The 18,746-nt window shown below is 42.1% G+C and overlaps 1 protein-coding gene across 1 annotated transcript; it reads right to left on the reverse strand.

The window, feature by feature from the left end:
* Window positions 1-4,371: 4,371 nt before the first annotated feature.
* Window positions 4,372-18,740, reverse strand: LOC103139463 (myotubularin-related protein 13-like). Its single transcript, XM_007554099.2, has 13 exons — window positions 18,609-18,740; window positions 17,369-17,547; window positions 16,280-16,456; window positions 15,826-15,927; window positions 12,669-12,854; window positions 11,476-11,602; window positions 10,049-10,176; window positions 8,412-8,630; window positions 8,223-8,330; window positions 7,932-8,122; window positions 7,303-7,390; window positions 7,092-7,223; window positions 4,372-5,635 (listed from the first exon to the last, which is right to left on the reverse strand). The coding sequence occupies exons 1-13, from the start codon at window positions 18,733-18,735 to the stop codon at window positions 5,537-5,539; spliced, it is 1,863 nt and encodes a 620-aa protein (XP_007554161.2). The 5' UTR covers window positions 18,736-18,740; the 3' UTR covers window positions 4,372-5,536.
* Window positions 18,741-18,746: the final 6 nt, after the last annotated feature.

Genomic DNA, 18,746 nt, shown 5'->3' on the forward strand with positions numbered 1-18,746 from the left:
TGCAGCTATCGAGCAGGAAGATTGGAAAAAATCTTAATATCTAGTCATACAAAGTTGGTAGAAACATAACACAAACTTGCAGCCTTAACTGTACTGATTCTATAAAGTCTTGACTCATATTTAAAAATTAAAGTTTAAGGTTTCTAACTTGATGAAAGGTAAAAAAAGAAAAAAATGTATTTATTAACCCTGCAAAATATATTTGGAGTGTATGCAAAGTGCACAGTGATCCATGAGCACATTAGATTCAACTAAATGTAAGTTTCAGCAAATTAAACTTGACATTTTCAAGTGTTTTTAAACGTATTCTAATACCTATGCTCCGGTCTAGTTCAAAATCATCCAGACAATTTGGCATCTCTCTCAGTGTTTTCCTCCTGGAGGACTAAAAGATGTCCTTCTTCTTCTTCTTCTTCTTCTATTTGAGTCTGGAACAAGATGTATCAACATCTGAAAGCTTTGAGCACCTTCTGTCATCGTCTCGGTTCAGATTTCTAAAAGGCGCTGATGTAAGATGTGCCCTAATCTCATGAGACAAACCGATACAGGAGCTGACACAACCTGCTGAAGGAGAGGCTGCATTACCTCACTTAAAACCACTTCCACTCACTCAGGTGGATCAAAATCTTCAGAGGGGAACCTGATGACACCCGATGTTGAAAGTGATATCAGCGAGACAAAGCGTCACGTTAGTTTGGTAGATGCTGCATAATCTGGCTTATTGTTCCAGTAATCGCACGGCGAGATTAATTTCCCCTAATGCACGCGACGTGCAGCAGTAAGATGCTGGTGTCAAAACAAACCACTTTGAGATAACAAAGGGCCTCTGTTCGCCTCACGCACGTCTCAAGTTTTGTCCTCCGCGCCGTCGCGCTTTGGTTACAGGAGCATTGTACCTGGGTGAAGCTGTCAGAGCTGGGCACTGGCTTTGACTCGTGTCTGCCAGGCTGCACAATGAGCTTCTTCAGTCAGTGCAACACCGACGTCAGCCTGTTGTTCTTCTGTTTCTGCTTCATCTTCTTCTTCTTCTTCGAGAGAGACGGCTTAGAAATGAAACAGAGTTCACGTCGAGTTCAGAGCTGACAGAGCAGGAGACGAGATAAGAACCTGCATTCACACCACTGACCTGACACCATGCACGCATCTATACACCGGCAGCGCACAGATAAGATCAGATACAGAGACAGATTGCCCAAGTGTCTGAGCTCATGCTGCTGAGATTCACCATGATGGAAAGATTTTTTGGTTCTTGTTTGCTTGATTTACAGAGCAACAAGAACAAAAAAAAAAGCCTGTTTTTGTTGAAATTGTTTTTATTGCAGTGTTTTTCAAGAACTATCCTACTGTGTGTGTGTTTTCTAAACAGATTTACTGTTCACATATCTTCTTGAGGAGGTATTTATATCTCAGAATCTGAGAAATGGCAACCTTTTTTTTTTTTCTTTGTTTGTTTTATTTTAAAAACTATTCTCAGAATCGGGAGTCTCTGATCTCCGTAGCTAAATTGCACAAGCCTTCCACATTCCAGGTTTAAGAATTTCTCTAACTGTCTCATCCTTACCCCATGTGTACGAAAAGTAGCCCTAATGCCCATGACCAATTCATCTGGTTTCCATCCAAAACATCCTGGTCCAAACTGGAAAATTTTTATGGGATAGTGTGAAGAAATGTCTTGCAGATGGCTCCTCACAGTGCTGGACTTTTGGAGGGGGGAAAAAAATGTCAAGCTGCTTTGGAAATCTTCATTTTTTAACCCCCCTTAGTGCAAATTGAATGGTTAATTGAACTTTTCTTGTGCACGGATGAACGGCTCATCGGCCGAAGCGTGCATTGAGTAGACCCCCATGTGCTGGCAAGCTGACATCATTCTGATTTCTGCAATGGGAGTAAATGACGTGCGATTAGCTTTTAGGGTCAGAGCAGGTGCCCGCAGAGGCAAACCCTCAGCATCTTTGAATCCTATCGCCCATATTGCTGACGCCCAAAGGAAATGAGAACACATCTAGCATTCACTGCAGCCACAGGGTTACTAGGATAATAGGACTTAGAGGACCAATGAAATAAATCAATATTACGTGTCAGCGGGGTATTTTTGGGGGTCCGCGGAAAGGCCAGTCAGCTTGTTTTTCAAGTTGTTTTATCCAATTGCACAGCTGTGACTGCGCTGAAAGAGTGTTGGATCCAAAACAAGCAGATACGTGCAGGCCTGAATTTATAGACTGCTTTTGATTTGTCTTCTTTTATTTGAGAGCGGCACGCTTCCAGCCAACTCAGGCAAATCACTGAACCTTGAGGAAAAAATAAAAAATAAAAAATGCGGCCAAGTTACACAAGATTACCATTACAGATATGCATGCTAAAACACTGCTGACCTTTGGGATGATGGAGGCTTTCATAAGTAATTTGTCATCAGAGGAGAAATCAGTTGCAGGAGCTGTAATGCACCTAAACTCACGTCATGGGTTATGTAACCAAGAAATTTCTTTCATCTTGTCCTACTTTCATACAGCTAATCTAAATCAGTGTGGTTTGATCCAGTCAGGCTAGTGCAGCCATGGAGAATCAAAAATTGGATGAAATGACTCTTGGGAAACCACCAATTCCAATTCGAAGAGAAAATAATTCCAATCATGCCATTCCACGCAATCCTGCAGGACAACATCCGCTGCATCCCTCCGTTTGTGGGCCTGATCTCCGTGCCGAAAGGAAGCATCGAAAAAATGGAGGGAACTGCCAAAAGGTCTGCCCAGATGTTAGGCTGATGAAGCTTTGCACCTGCTGCCGCTACATGGCAGCTGTTCGATTGTACTGTGGGACAAAACACCCACCACATCCCTCCAGAAAAAACAAAACAAACACCCGATCTCCCTCTGACCTCAGCTTCCTCCTCCGAGTGAAGCCTTGAAGGAGAGCTGCTCTGATCCGCCAACCAGGCGCCAAACGCCATGAGCTCAGGCCCCAAACCACATCCACCTCTGGCAAGGGGAGAAACCTGTATTCATAACAGAAAGAACAACTTGGTGTTTGGTTACCTTTAATAAAGAGAATATCTTTATTAAATTTGAATTGTTTCTAAGAGGTCAGAGAAAAAACATGGCAACTAGAAATAGTGGAAGTTTTCCTGTGTATCATATGACTCACTTAAGTCACATCGGCTGCTCTGGGAGGAAACAATTTCTACATGTAGGACTGTAGGTACAGCTCATATTTAGCAAATAATTACTACTTAATAAAGCAGAAAAACCAAAGATCATATGGAGTTACAGTGAGCTACAGTGATGGTGGAACACTGACAGAGGAGGGCTGAGCAGAATGTGACCGATATGACTGGTTTAACCCAACATGGGATTAGTGTGGCCCTTTAAAATGAAGCTTACTGAAAATAAAAAAAAGCCTCAATTATTAGCCTTCTCTCTAAAATAAGCTTTTAGCAATTTTTCTTATTTATTAGCCATGTTTAGCACACTGAATGGAGGAAGTCAATGTAACAAACATGCTAGTTATACCCGTATGTTCCTCGCAGCATTTAGGCTAACATTAGCTTTTTGGCTAATTTTAGCTTATACAGTAGTTTTAACATACTGAATGGAGTAAGATCATCTTAGTCAATATGCTTGTGATTCTCCACATGCTATTAATATTATTTTAGCTAAACTTAGCATTGATGCTAATTTTTAGCATCAGAACGCTGGGTTCCCCCGTTTAAATTTCTTCAGAAATGTTCTAGTCGTTTTTGTAACGCACTTCCAATTACCATGAGTTAAATGTGCTACACACAAACTTATTTTCTTACCGACCACCTTTTACAATATTGGCAGTGAACACAGACATGGAAACCCCCCAAAATTCCAGAGTGGACGCTACGCTGTCAGCGTAACTGAAGAAATTTAGAAATTGCTTCAGAAATGTTACAAAATGGAATAAAACAAAACCAAAAGCTTAAAATTCTGTAGGCAAATGTAGAAACCCATCACAAATCTTCTAGGCTCAGGAGGCCCACACAAGACCCAAATTCTACCGTTAATCTTAGATTTATTTATTTATTTTTTTTTTTTTTACAAAAGGGCAACATGGCTGCCCGCCAAGAATGACCAAAAACCAAAATACTTTCATTTGATCCCAAACAACACTTCTATCTCTTGTTTGGCTATCCAGTCAATAATGAAGGGAAGCCTTATGCGCTGTGGAAAGTGAGCAGAGAAAACATGGCTGTTCGCTAATAAAACTGAAGCCGACATCAGATTCACATCTTCTGTAAGCCCGCCATTAAGCTCTGGTAAGCGTCTCCGAGACCTTCATTACCTGCTTTGACCGACTGGTGGAGCATCTTTGATTCGCAGTTAAAGGGAAGAAGCACTCTAAATACTGAAAAAGGCTCAAGTATGTTCGATTTATTTGCAAAAACTTAGTGTCGTCACAAAACATGGTACAAAGAAGAAGTAAGAAAAAAAAACCCCACCTCTGACATCTTTGAATTGCTTCATGTGCTTGCTCTTGTAAAGACATAGGGCAGATAATCAGAAAACTGCACAAAAGATTGATTAAAAAGCCCTTAGGAGAGACAGAGACTGCCTGGAGAATGTCAGCAATAACATAAGGTCATTTTCATTCACAACATTTCACCACAAGTAGGGAACATTCAGGGAGTTTCATCAGTAAAGTCACAAAAAGAACAAACACGTCAGAATTAAATTTAGAAAAGTAAATCCTGCTCAGAGAAGACAGGACATAAAATAAAATGTGATAAAAGTATTTACAGAAAAATAAGTGACACTTGCACTGTAAGACATTGAATAAAAAATAATTTACATTGCATGAGACGTCAAAGTTAAGTGAGAAGTTAAAACATTCAACAGAATAGCAAAACATCACGTACTTAAATATATATATATATAAAAAAAACACCTTTTGAAACCTCTGTGCAAATTCTTTTCATTTAATCCATCACGATCACATGTACACTGTATAATGCCTGAAGCCTGGCTGTTTGCATCTGTTAGAAAGTCAATATTTAGTAAAGAGTGCATTGCTTTAGAGCTAAGTGCAAACAAATTGCTTTTTTTTTTTAAAGTTGTGCATTAAAATCTTGAGTTTTTGGCGGTTTATACTTTAAGCAGCAATAACCTTTTTACTTGTAGTAAAATATCTGATAAAAAATCTTTTACGAGCTACTTTCTATATTCCTCTAAATTTAAAATTGAACCCACAGTTTTAATGGCCAGTGATATAGCTATGATATATTTAAAAAAAAAAATTTAACATTTCCTTGGTAGCACAGTCTCTAAAAACGTCAGCTTATGTTTGCTTTGCTCCCCGATCAGAGGGAGTGGAGAGCTGAGGCCGAAGCGCTCCACCTGCAGGGTGATGGCGGCCGGGCGGCTGCAGGCGGAGAAGCAGGAAGTTGATCCTCCACCGTCAGGCACTTTATTCGCTGTGGTCCCCTTAAACTAAAGACACTTGGGCTGCCGAAGCGAGCTGCTCTCAGCCACACGACTCCTCCTCTGACGAGGCCGATATGTCATTTAAAGCTTGGCGTTCAGGCGTCGGATACGCAGCTCTGGATCTTGTCCATCCACACCTGAGCGCTGGGCGCATCGGAAGCACAGAAGTTGTAGACTCTCTTGTTGGTTTTCAGCTAAAGTTCAAAATGTATAAAATTGACACATTTATCCATGGAAAAACACTTCCACGGCCTGATTCTTCTTTATTACATTGATCCAAAACAAGATAAACACAAGCAGATGATGAAGTTACATGATTACTAAGCGATTCAAATGTTTTCTATGAAGTGAAGTTCTGTGAAGTAGAGAGTCTTCTGATCACATTAGTGCAGCAGTGAGAGTAAAAAGCCTCTTTTCAGTCTAGATGAGTCAAACCTAAAATGTGAAGTATTCGCTTGTATTTCCTCAGCTGATGTCCTGCTGAGCAGAATCATTCAAAGCTCTTTTCTGCTGCTTTTAATGAACAGAAAAGCCAAAGCCTGAAATATTTTAGGACGAGACAAATTGACAACATGAAGTCATATCTCCCAAACAGAGACCTTAAGAAAAGGGTTTCATAATTTGTCTCTTCATCACCTGCAAACCATCCAAAATGCAGCAGCCGGATCTGGCTTCCTCTTTGTTTGAGGATGGACTTTTAAGATTTTATTTCTTACTTTTAAAAATGTAAAAGGCTTAGACTCATCATATGATATCTCTGTGATTTTCTGAACATATACTCCAGTAGGAGCGCTTAGTTCAACCAACCAGTTCCTCTTAGATGTTCCTAGACCCGAGCTAAAATTCAGAAGTGATTGAACGTTTGCAATTTATGCTCCTAAACTTTGGAATGGCTCATCTCTTCACGGACAGCCAAGACTTTTGAGACTTGAATATTTGCTCTGAACCGATTCTTATTCTTTGACATTTGATTCTATCAGAGTTTGAGATTGTTTTACAGCAACAGTTTATGGAGAAAATGTGTATTTTACCTTACTTTTAAATATCTTTTTCTTGTTCCTATTGTTGTTATCTGGCGTGGTCAATGTCTGTTGTTTTTATGCTCCATGTAAATAAATTGACGTTGGCATTTAGGCTCTGCGACGCTTGAGTTCAAGGAACCGTTTACGATCCGACACATTACTGTCAGATTTAAGTCCGTCGCAATAAGCACCTAATGAATTAACCAGTTGGTCGCGTGATCAATTTATTTTGCACATTTAAAATGTTTTCCACTTCCAGTGTGGAGTGTTCTGTGCAAAATTAAGGTTTACTAGTAGTTCAGAAGGCAAATTTGCATTATTACGCCATTATCAATACATTACTTGAAAATGGTCTCAAAAACAACAATATCATCATTTGTCGCAATAATGAGACAATTTTTTATTGTCCAGTTGATCCTTCTAGAAGCTACCATCCGGCATGGAGGTGGCTGCATCATGCTGTGGGCTGTTTCATTACAAGTGGTATTCGTGCTTTGCATAAGAAGGAAGAAAACTACGTCAAAATTCTTCCACTTCATCACAAATCAACGAGATTAAAAGCAGACCGAGTGTCCAACCGTTAAATCAAAACGTTTCGAGTCGTTTCCAAACATCGACGTGTACTCACGTCAAAGAACGCCTTCTCGTTGATGTGTTTGGGGGCTCCTATGGTGGGTGCGGCCGGCGTCACAGACTCCACGTCGGCCAGATCGATGTGGCCCCGGCAGTTCGTGTCCTCGCCTGTGTCGTAGTATCTGAGCTGTGGAGGCATCAGAATTAACCTGCTGCTCCGTGTTCGGTCGGAGCGTCAGCGCCACGAGGAAGCCGCCCCGCCTCACCTGGTGTTTGGTGACGTCCAACACAAACCACCGAGGTTTCCAGGCTTTCAGCAGAGCGCCGCGTTTGTAAAGGATCCCCTCGTAAGACCTGGAGAAGGACGAGAGCAAGTCCCATCAGTGGGACAACAAACCCTGAGTAAACAACTTTCTGTTTTTCACTTTTCCATTGTTTCATTTGCACAATGGGGACAAATCTGAGTCATTTTGAGCCCCATTAATAGAAATAAGGAACAGCATTTCAGCAGTGATGATGTTAGGTTTCTGAATCACTTCATCTTTGTAAAGTCATCTGTCAGAACGTCATTTGGAATTTGAAAAATGAGGCGCAGATGCAAAAACCATCAGAAAAAAAGAAAAGAAAACGGACATAAAGTGGATTTTAATGACTGTTTGTTCAGTCCAGAAGAAAATATCCCAACATCTGAGCCAAGAGACTGTACTTTAACCTCTCTGTAATTGTAAAAATCACACACCCAGATTTTAAGCGAAAGTACAGACAATTCTCACAAAGATGACACGGAGCATACCGGAGGGCTGAATCATCTTCCAAATCTGGACCGGCCCCTCGGCCAGTGAATCAGATGTGTTCCTTCTCGTTAGTCTCGGAGCTCAGGAAGTTCACGACCCACCTGTTCTCCTCGTTCTTGGGGGTGAACTGGTTGTAAAGCGTTGCAGCGCGGCGGTTGATCCCGTTGGCCGTGGCCGTGCTGTGGTCGTCGCCCAGGCCGCTGTCTGGCAGGTGCAGCATGGAGCGGCGCTGGAAGGCCTGCAGGCTGGACGTGGGAATGAGGCCTGAGAGGGACAGCGACTGCTTTCGGAGCTGCAGAGAAACGCACGCGTGCGTACAGGTTTTAGAAAACGTTACATCGCTTCGTAGTTTTGCCTAATAAGACGAGTCATCTCTTCCTAAAAAGACGCACGTTTCCTTCCTGCTTGAGATCTTCCAGGATGCTCAGACGGACTCTCTCCAGAGTCGTCTGCCATTTCTCAGGGCCCTGGTTCAGCTCTCCCTCCAGCCTCTCGATGTCCTGCAGAACCAAACAAATTGCCAAAGCGTCAGGAAAGCAGCCTAAAAGCTAAAACCTGAGACGTCGGGAAGAGACGCTTACAGTGAGAAGTTTGGTGATGGCGTCCGGCTGGGCACTGCTCACGTTGCTGTAACACGGCCACACGATCCTCCTCTTGCTGTTTGCGTCTGCCTCCTCCGTGCTCTCTGACCTCACCGCCATCATCCTCCAGTCGTAGCATGGTCCAGTCGACAGAGTTTCCTCTGTGAAGAAGTCCCACTTAGTCAGGCTGGGGATGCTGACGCACGGCTTCAGGATCACCTGCACAACAAGAGCAGTGTAGGTTACTCTATAGAGTCCAACCTGATACTGTCTGCATAAGCTCAGCAGGGAGTCATCTGCATACGGGTGTTAAATCACACTCCAAGGTTCTTTTATGTACCTATTTTAATTTTTACCAGATAAATTTTATCTAACAATCTGTGAAGAAAAATCTGAAGGATTTCCTCAGCTGGATTGTCAAGGAGAGCTGGAACAAACTCACATTATAGCACACATGAAGCCTCCAGCATCCATGCATTTTAAAATGACCAAAATCCGTTAATCCGTGAATCAAAGTGGACATTAAATAAGGACGTGGACAAGCACTGTCCCACTACATTCCCGTTTGGACAATCCAAACCAAACCTTTACTTTTGGGGGGTTTGTAAACCAAGTAGACTTTATTTCTATCATCATTCTAATCACAATCACCAACCTCCCAGTTATGAAAAACATAATGTTTTCTATCATTTCAAGCTCAGTTCTGTCTGATAAAGGGCAACTATTTCTCCAGAAATCATTTCAAGACTTATAAGCTGTGATATTTAGACACTGATGCAGTGGAAGAGGTCAACAGAGGATATTACGTCAAGAGTCAAACACAAAAATAATATGTGGTCAAATCCCCAGGATCTGATTAAAATGCTGATTTAAAGCACTCTTAACCAATTGGTGTCAGTAATTCATGGCCAGCTGCAACACAGCAGCTGTTTGTGCTGTTGAGGTCCATTAAAAATCAGGCTTTGAACTCAAGTTACCAAAAGTTCGTCAAAGAAGATAAAGAGAAAGCTGTCAAGAAGACCGGCGTAAAAAGGGATTAGAGGGAAAAATCTAGAATGTTTCATCTTCAAAAGGACGACGCACTCAATCAGTTTTGTTTAAAGTTATGGTTTCTTTTTAAGTTTGATGAAACTAGCAGAGCCGAGATTACAGTCCCATCAGGAGTTTTATGTTTACCTGTAGGTAAACATAAAATAATCCTTAACAGCTGCAGAGATGAGTATGTGATAAATGAATCCCCACACAGGGACTGGCTTTTGTCAGACACCTACATATTTCTAATCATTTAGATGCAGTCACGTGGTTTACACCGGTAAATATGAAAATAACGAGCAGCTGGATTTACCGAGAAGTCCTGAGCAACATTTTAAAACTTTGCTAAGTTTAGTTTTGAATTGCGCGAAAAAACAGGAAAAATAACGAAGCATTTTACAATGTGGCAATGGCTTTTATTCGCTGTTTAACTGCACTTCGAACAGCTCCAATTTGAGCGTTTGCTGAGCTGCAACTGACTTAACTTAATGCTGTCAATTAAATTAGACACACGTGGTTCGTTTCACTGTTGCTGAAGCTGTAATGTTTCCCCATTTATTTTACCATCGCTGGTTTCTGCAGCGACGGGAAGCAGAAAGACTCACTTCGCTCTCCGAGGGGCTGTACAGGTAGTTGAAGAAGATGGGACTCCTCCGGTGCATCCTGTTGATACAGTCCCAGATGCAGATGCCTCTGCGGCCCTGTTTGTCCACTTTGTCCTCAAACAGCAACCCTGTTTAAAGCAGAAGCAGGTGGAGCAGATGAATTCCCCAACCCGTGAGTCTGCAGGAGATCGTTTCAGCTGACGCAAAACAACAAACAGGTCGCCATAAAAGTTGGAGGAAAGCAATCAGTGTGCGGGTTTGTAGAAATGGGAATGCCCTTTGAAGTGGGAGTTATTACGACCAAGTAAATAAACAAAAGAACCAGCAGTGATACCACAAAAACACACGAAAACAACCTATTAAAGTTTATAGAATGCACTGATAAAAAGTTGATAGTGCATTGAAATTCAGTGCATCTAATCAACCTAATCAAAATATTTCTACACTTTGAATTTTTTCAAATTACAAACTCAAACTTCGGTGTATTTTACAGGGTTTCAAACATTACCCTCGTGTTGAAATGAAGGAATGCGTTTCATTCCAAAACTATGTAATATGTTTGTAGATCTGTTTGTTGGAAATTATGAGGAATCGAAATGCTTTTGGTTTTTCTTTTCATTTTCCATCCCACAGAAAAGTGATCCAACCTCTTTTTGTTGCTAAATTTGATGCTTATCTTTATACGAAGCCATAAAAAATAGGAATAAAATTGTGGTTCTTTAAAAATGACCACGCAATTCCGAGAGTAGATATTTATTTACAGTTTTATGAGCTGACCTTTTCAAAAAGCCCTGTGACATTTGCAGCGCTAAAGTTTTATTCGGCTGGCCTGAGAGCAGAAATGACTCTTTAGGCTGTAAAATGTTGCAGCCCCCTGGTTTAAGGCCGATGTGCTGTTTTAGATTTCTGCTCCACTTAGCACTTTGCATGTCAACCAAAACAATATACAGTGGTCTCATCCTACCAAGGCACATCCTTCCAAAGGAAAACAATGACCGGTGCTATCGTTTTAAAACTTAATTCAGCTTTTCCACAACTTTCTCCCCGACCTTTCTCCCGTGCCTCCCTTGCTTATTCACTAATGTTCTCTAAAATACCTCTTAAGATTATCACTGATAACATATCGCTGTATCTATTTATTGCTATCCTTCCACTGTGTATTGATAAACTGATTTGTGTTGATCTATCACATAAAACCCCAATAAAATACATTCAAGTTTCAGGGTTTAACATGACAAAAAAAAAAAAAAAAAAAAAAAGGAAAATGTTAATTGGGTGTGAATACTTTTGCGAAGCTGTGACAGTAACGTTGACACCTGTGGCTGTCCAAGACTGTTTTCATGTTTTCAACTCAGTTTCTGGGTGACAAAGTTCAGTATAATAAATTATTTTCCCATTTCCCTGGTTTAAACTTTAATGACACTGACCGTGCTCCAAGCGCTCATAGTCTGAGTCCAACAGGAAGTTCTTGAAGCGGTTGGAGTTGTGGTGATAGGCCAAGAACTTTAGATAATACTGATTAAACTCAAACTCCATAGGATGTTGGTCCAGAATCTGCAAGGACATTGAAAAAAAAAAAAGAGAAGAAGAAGAAGAAGAGATTAAGACAGCTAGAGGCCGGGAGGGAAAGTCCTTGTGCGTGTCTCCATGTGTGGGACAGCTGAGATGCCTCTTTGTGCATCGGCTTCACATCTCTCCAGCGTGCAAATGAGAAACAGGAAGGAGCGTCTCCTGTCCCTTCAGAGGTCAGTAATATCACCACCCGCAGACACAGTCCAGACTGGACTGTGGCTCTATTGTTCCCATCCAGAAGGGTGAGGTGGCCGACAAGAGCGCTGAATATTTGAGGCCACCTGGGTCTGCTGGCAAAAACAACAGCTGTTTTGGAGATGAGGCACTTCTATTTTCAGCTCTTGTCCGAATCTCTTCTCCCTTCCCCTGTTTATAACTCTCCAGACCCCAGAAACGCCGCCAACCCGTCTCGTTTGCCAAGCCTACACTTTCAAAAGACAAATGCAGAAACTATGCGTTGATGTAAGTGTATGGGAGTGGGTCTGTGAGACCTCAGGAGACACACACACACAAAAAAAAACCCACAGCATTCTTCTAATTTTGCATTTCTGAGAGGACAGAGTTTTCTGGTCCTCAGCTGTGGGGGATTCATTCTTAAATCTGCGCCTCTCCCTCCTCCTCCCTCCCTCCCTCCCACCCGCCCCCACAATGCCTGAAGTTCTCCCCTCTTCCTTTCTTCAATCCCCAAAACTGCAATCTTCCACATGCGGCTTTAAACAAAAAGCGAACACTGAAACACGCGAGAACAGACAGTTCATCTCTGATCACCGAGGTTACGGAGCATCTGGGTAGCAGCCTCTCTGCACACGCTTAGGTGCAATAAACTGTAACACATGCAGCTCTGAGAGGTGCCTAGTTACACAAACATCTAATTAATGACAGCTGAAAAGCTCAACTTGTCTACTTAGTTTTGAGGGATCTTATGAGCTCACAAGCAAGTCATGAATGAAGTTAAGAGCCACGGAGGGAAAGCTGAGGAGAGGCACGTAGCCGAGGAGGAGATGCTGGAAGGTTCGGCGGCTCTGCGGTGGAGAGGAGCGAAGCTCACCTGGTGCACGCAGTCCAGGAACTGCAGGAAGATGGGAGTGAAGCCGCTGCCCTGGCTGCTGGGACTCAGATTGCTCCGCTGGCTGAATTTGTGGCCGAAGGAGAGCCACTCTTTCTCCAGGAGCACCTGGAAACCCTCCAGGGTTCGATAGAAGGGATCGCTCAGCAGCTGGATCAACGAAACAACCTGAGAAGAGAAACAACAGATACAAAAAATAACAAAGATCAGAGCATTCATCAGATCGACCATTTTCAAGGTAAATACTTTCACACCTGCATAATACGGTTTCAGGTTCTCATTAGAAATGCAAAGTCAAATCGACCCCGACTCAGGAAAGGTTAGTGGGAAATTTAAGAATCTTATTTCTTTTCCCATCAGTGAAAGCATCTGGTTACTGTCAGGTCAGGCTGACACACACACTACAATACTGAAAAAAATAAAAACTTAAATGCTGCCAGTTAAACATGAAGTCAGACTGAGCACAGAGTTATAAAAAGCCAATTAAAGGAAACTGTTTCCTACAAGGTAACGTATAAAAATGAACCATGGACATGTACGGGGTCTATTTAGGAGAGAGCAAAGAGGGTTTAACTATAAGCAGAAAACAGGAAGGCTGAATGAAGTACAGATAAGTTGCTCTCAATTTTATGCTAGAGATGTCAACTTCTGTATTTCATGCAACACGTTGGATTTGGCGCTTTTAGCTTTTAAGAATTCAGGAATTAAGACAAGGATCAAGTTGTTAACTCTGCCATTTATGCTGACATATTTTAAAAAGTGTGTTGCAATACTGTAAATGTGAGAAAGTTGAGCCGATGTGATCCCGGTTTGAATAGGGACCAAGGGACCAAGTGTGGGGAAAATCAGTTAATTTAAAGGCCGGTTCATTAGGATGTTTCATTAGGTGAATCTTCATCAGCGTAGACAGAGCGTTTGCAGAGATTTACATGAGATGTTTAATGTTATTAAATCACTGCTGATTGTTTGATTTATAAATTCTCTAGTAGTGGGAAAGAAAGTCCCTGGAGGAAAAAAAATACAACTTAGAAATATATATATATTTTTTTTTTTTTGCATGTACGCAAATTCTAAAGACACAAGAAAAAGAAAATTTGGTCGAACTTCAAATTAGTATTTTAGCTACCAGCTATTTTTGCCAAAACCCTAAACTGCACATGCAAACAATGAACTGACCACCATGCAACATGCAGTTCTGACATCTGATCCTGAGAGAGCATTTTAAAAGAAAATCAGAGCATTCCTTCACGCTGATGTCGCGCTAAATGATTAAATTGAAATGAGTGGAACTTTGACATCTCTTGCTGAGCACATAAAGTATTGTGGTCATGTCTCTTTTCTTGATGTTACAGCCCAATAAAATGGCAATGCACAATGAACATATCATAGCAATGAAGTAACTGAATTTTTCACATTAATTTTTATTCTCTGTTGCCAGAGATCGTTTCAAAAACAATCTGTAAATGATGTATGCTTTATGCAACACTGCTATTCAGAAATATATCAAGGTTATTAGTGTATTTTTGTAATTTACATAGACAGGCAAAGTCCTGATAACCATCAAAAGTCATTCTTCATCGCTGGACTAATCAAACAGACCGAAAGCTGTTTTATTACGTTTATGCAGAACCTGTGATGTATCAATTTGCTGAGCCGCACCCGCAGCTCTCAGCAAACCTAACGCCGTCACACAGCCTTGATCAGAGGTGCCTACGTCCAGTCCGGAAGAGCTACTATCATGCAAACCTTAGATGCATCCATTACCAACACCAACGAAATGAATAGCTTGTTACCAGGTGTCTGCAAAGCTGAATGACACGCTGAGGAGGGGACTCTGCCGTTTGATTCAGGTGTGTTGGAAAAGGATGCAGTTTAAAGCAAAGAAGCTCTTGATGACTAAATATGGGCTTGACAATCATCTTAAAAAAATAAAAACAAAAGCTAATTTAACAATATTTATATTCGAAACCACTGAGGCACACTTGTCCAATTTTTACTAAACAACTATTAAGAACCACTTGTCCATACATGCTGTGTGGTTATCCTGCTTCCCTGCCCGCGTCCTCTGAGCTAATGAGCCCTGACGCGTGTCGAATGAGCAAGAAACAAAGTTTAGGCTTTCCCTTGTGAGGTTTACTAGAAGACCCTGCCCTAAGTAGTGAAAAGTATCTTTAGCTTTGGCAACTAAACGAAGCCTCTGAAGAAGTGCGATGAACAGTGTGTAAGAAAAAACAGAAAACAAAAAAAAGCAAAGACAGTTCTGTATCCCGTCTGCTGGGTGCCTATGAAGTGAGGCAGGGAGAGCCAAAGCATATGGATCCCATTTGTTGGTGCCGGGGCCGAGCTGGATCTGGCCTGCTGGAGCCGGCGGCCCATGGAGAAAGATGCTCAGGGCCGAACACGTGCCGCACATGAGGGAACCTCAGAGAAGCAGCTTGGGGCCTTACAAGCCTCATAAACACATCAGGAGACTTGCATGAGCGCAGGTCACCATGGAAAACATGAGCTCAGAAAACAAATAAAAAATGCTAAGATACCGACAACAGATCCGCACTTAGACATGTTTACATACCTACAAAATCAGAACCATGAGCCCAGAAACCAAGATTAGATTTATGACTGATTTAGTGAAGCGAGGTTGAAATAGAGAGTTTATCATCATATCTGGATATCGGAGACGCAGCCGATCAGAGGATGAGCGGGAAGAGGAGAAACAGCATATTTATGAATCACACATGGCTGCCTCTGAGGTGCGGTGTGAAGGTACTTGTTTCTGCTTTCAATCTCTATAAGCTACTCAGAAACAAAGTGTGACACGACAGGACTCCTCAGCATGGCTGCGCAAGCTAACGATTTATGGGAAGCTCTCCACACGTAAAACAATCAGCAGGAACCAAAATGATTCAAAGAGGCATTTAAACCAAAGAAATTTTTTTCACAACACACTCGCAGCACTAATCAAATCACACAAATCCTCACTGTAATGTGGACAGCACATGGAAACTGGGTGTCTCACTTGAGATCTTAATCAGCAGAGATCTGCCAAAAGTCTTTGTGGATCAACTGATCTCACTCTCTTCCTCACATCTGCATGCGTTTATTTGTGTCGCTCACGAAGGCATTAATGCAGCTCTCTCACTTGTGTGGTGATGTCCCAGCCGTCCTCCAGACTGAGCAGGATGGACGAGCCGCTGTCCAGAAGCTCCACCAGAGACAGGGCCAGCTGCAGGATCTTGTGAAGCTGTGAGACATTGACATATGTGCATGTGAGCAAATATAGACACATTTATCCACCATGGACATGCTGCCGTGTTCGGTCTGGGGGAAAAGGACTCATTCAGCGCTGCTAGTTTCCCACAGATTGTGTTGTGTGCCAAGTGCAAGGCTGCAGGGGGCCAATCAGATAACTAGCATGCTCTCAGCCCTGCTTTAAGAATGTGTTTCCTTTGGGAAAATGGCTTCAGAGTGGATTTATTCACATAATTTATCCATGATGTGAATCTGCTATACAGGATGACCCTTTCCTTCCCACATAACTTTCAGCCGGACTTCAAGTGAATATCTGTGTTGAAGATGTGTTGGCTGTCAGTCACCTGCAGCATCCACTCAGATTCCTCCAGGGCTTTGAGGAAGGAGTCCTCCGAGTCGGAAAAGGGGGCGCTGGGGGCGCAGGCCCTCAGCAGCTTCTTAAATGCAGCTTTCACCTGACGGGCGTCTGCAAACTCCACCGGCACCAGTTCACAGTTCAGGGAGGAGTCCAGTCTGAGTCCCTGTGTTGTGTTCACAATCAAAGGCAAGAACAAGATAAATTTAAATGCTATGGATTTGTCATTGTGGTATTAAGGAAACCTAAGTTTCATCATCTGAATTTGTCATTTGCTGGTAGTTTGAGTTAACAAGCACCTGAACTCCGGTACAGTATTATATAGCTGATGGGTGTAATTTCCCAATACTTACCATAACTGTAAACTATGGTAGGTGAACATTATGCAACTTTGCAAAATTCACATTTTGCACTGTTTTATACTTTAAACTGCTTCTAAAAACAACCCAAGCGCTTAGAAAAAAGACCTCCCAATTATTAAGTCACAGTTGACAGGCACTACACTGTTACTTAGCAACCCTAGTTGAGCCCAGCCCATTGCCTGGCAACCCAAGCTGAGCTCCAGCATGTTTGGCCAGCTGGTTTTACCACTGTATGTGCTGTACAATGGCTGCTGGAAAAGAGAAGTGTTTGGTTGTTGACTTACTATCCAGAAACCACTTGATGCATTCTTGTTGGTTATGGTGGAGGCTCCACTTCTGCTTTTCAAATATGTTTAGTTGTACAATTGCGCATGTGTTTGCAGCCATTTTCACTTGCCCATAGACCTGTACTAACTGTTTAAGGAAGCACAATAGATCATCTTTAAATGTTCTGGATGCTGCGCTACTTAAACACTCTGCCATAGTTTTCAGGCAAACATTAACAGAAACATACATGTCAAATCGCAGGGAAGGAATATGATTTCTATAGATCACGACAACAATGTGACCACCACGACCTAAACAGCTAAAAGAAATATTTGAACCTGTGTTCACGGGTCATATAAAAGGAGAAATTAGGTCAAAACAGCATGAATGAGCTACAAATATTTGTGAGAAATAAAACTTATCGAAGCTTCTGGTTTTCTCTTTCTCACCCTGAGATGTGACTTTTCTCCGAAGATGTAAAAGGCGGCTCGATGCTTTCGGAGTTGAGCCTGCAGACTGTTGCTTCCTGCAGGGGGCGCCAGATTCTTCCCTGCCAGTCTGGCGCCCACGTCGCCCTGTGACGGGTGCTGAGAGAGTCTGCCGCTTGAACGCAGACTGGCCCACATGCCTGCAAAAAAAAAAAAAAAAGTCACATACATTCGCACACATGCAGGAGCCGGCTTGTCTGAATGACACTAATGTACACATGCTGTCAAATACACTACGACTGAATAATGAATAACGTACGACATGCAGACTGCATTCACATGCACAGCCGTTCAATTTGGATTATATAAACACCTTAATGTTCAGTGTCTGCCAGCAAAGCAGTTGCCTGTGCGGATCTGAGATATTAGAAGCAGAAGTTGCTGGAATTCTTAGCGAGTCAACAAGTCTACGAACCAATTTCTACAATAGCCAGCATGCCATAATGTCCAAACATCGTAAATCACCATTGAGAGAAGTGATTTTTTTTTTTCCACAAAAATCACTTTCAGTCCCTTTGAATTTCATTCATTTTTCCAAACGCTTTAAAGCAGACACGTTTTATAGGAGCTTTTAATCGTTTAAACTAAAATCCCTTCAAAATATGCTGAAGTTTATTTTGAAACATATCGAGTTTTATAAGCTCTCTGTAAAACTTTTCATAGCTACAATCAGCTAACTGTTTACATTTGAAGCCAGCCCTGATGACAGGGTTAAGATGCCGATGTGAGCTCAGTTATAAACAGAAAAACACTGGCGTCACACATACAGCAAATATATCTGCAGGATTTCTATTCCCTGGCATGCACCTTTCTTGCTTGCTAAGTTGACGTGTCTTCTCTGAGCTGCAGGATTTTCATTACGTTTGAGTCTTGTTTTATGACAAATGGCTTCCTCTCCTTGTCGTTTTGGACCCGGCTCGTAGCTGACCACAGCAATGCTGAGCCAAGACATGAACAACAGAAAAAGACCACATGAAAGCAGCCACTGTTGCTTGTGAAAAACCACAGCTCCCAGAGGAGCAGCCGCAAAGTCAGCCATGATTAGCAGGATGTTACCCAAAGGTCTAAGCAAGAGCTGTGCAGCAGAATGAGCCATGTTATTTGACCTGGTTAGTGAGCGTTTGTGTTGATTAGAGGGAGCAGAGAGGCTGAGGCTCTACAGATGTGTTAGAAAGGAGGGGAAGCAACAGTTTCACTATACCTTGATTGTGGATTCTTTCCTTAGTGGCAGGTTTTTGGTTTGAGTGAGCGAATAGTTTGTCTCTGTACTCAAGCACTGGGAGGTTGTTGGGTACAGGAGAGAGGACGGGGCAAATTAACGTCACCATACCAACCAAAC

This window comes from Poecilia formosa, unplaced genomic scaffold (genome assembly GCF_000485575.1).
Source record: "Poecilia formosa unplaced genomic scaffold, Poecilia_formosa-5.1.2 Scaffold61, whole genome shotgun sequence".
Classification (NCBI taxonomy): domain Eukaryota; kingdom Metazoa; phylum Chordata; class Actinopteri; order Cyprinodontiformes; family Poeciliidae; genus Poecilia; species Poecilia formosa.

What these genes read in the sequence shown, in the direction of transcription:
- LOC103139463 (XM_007554099.2), bottom strand. Translation starts at nt 18,735, where the DNA reads ATGGTGACGTTAATTTGCCCCGTCCTCTCTCCTGTACCCAACAACCTC. An exon ending in TCCTGGACTGCGTGCACCAG is followed by an intron (nt 11,603 to 12,668) that starts GTGAGCTTCGCT and finishes ATGTCCTTGCAG; the next exon opens with ATTCTGGACCAACATCCTAT. An exon ending in CTATGAGCGCTTGGAGCACG is followed by an intron (nt 10,177 to 11,475) that starts GTCAGTGTCATT and finishes TGCTTTAAACAG; the next exon opens with GGTTGCTGTTTGAGGACAAA.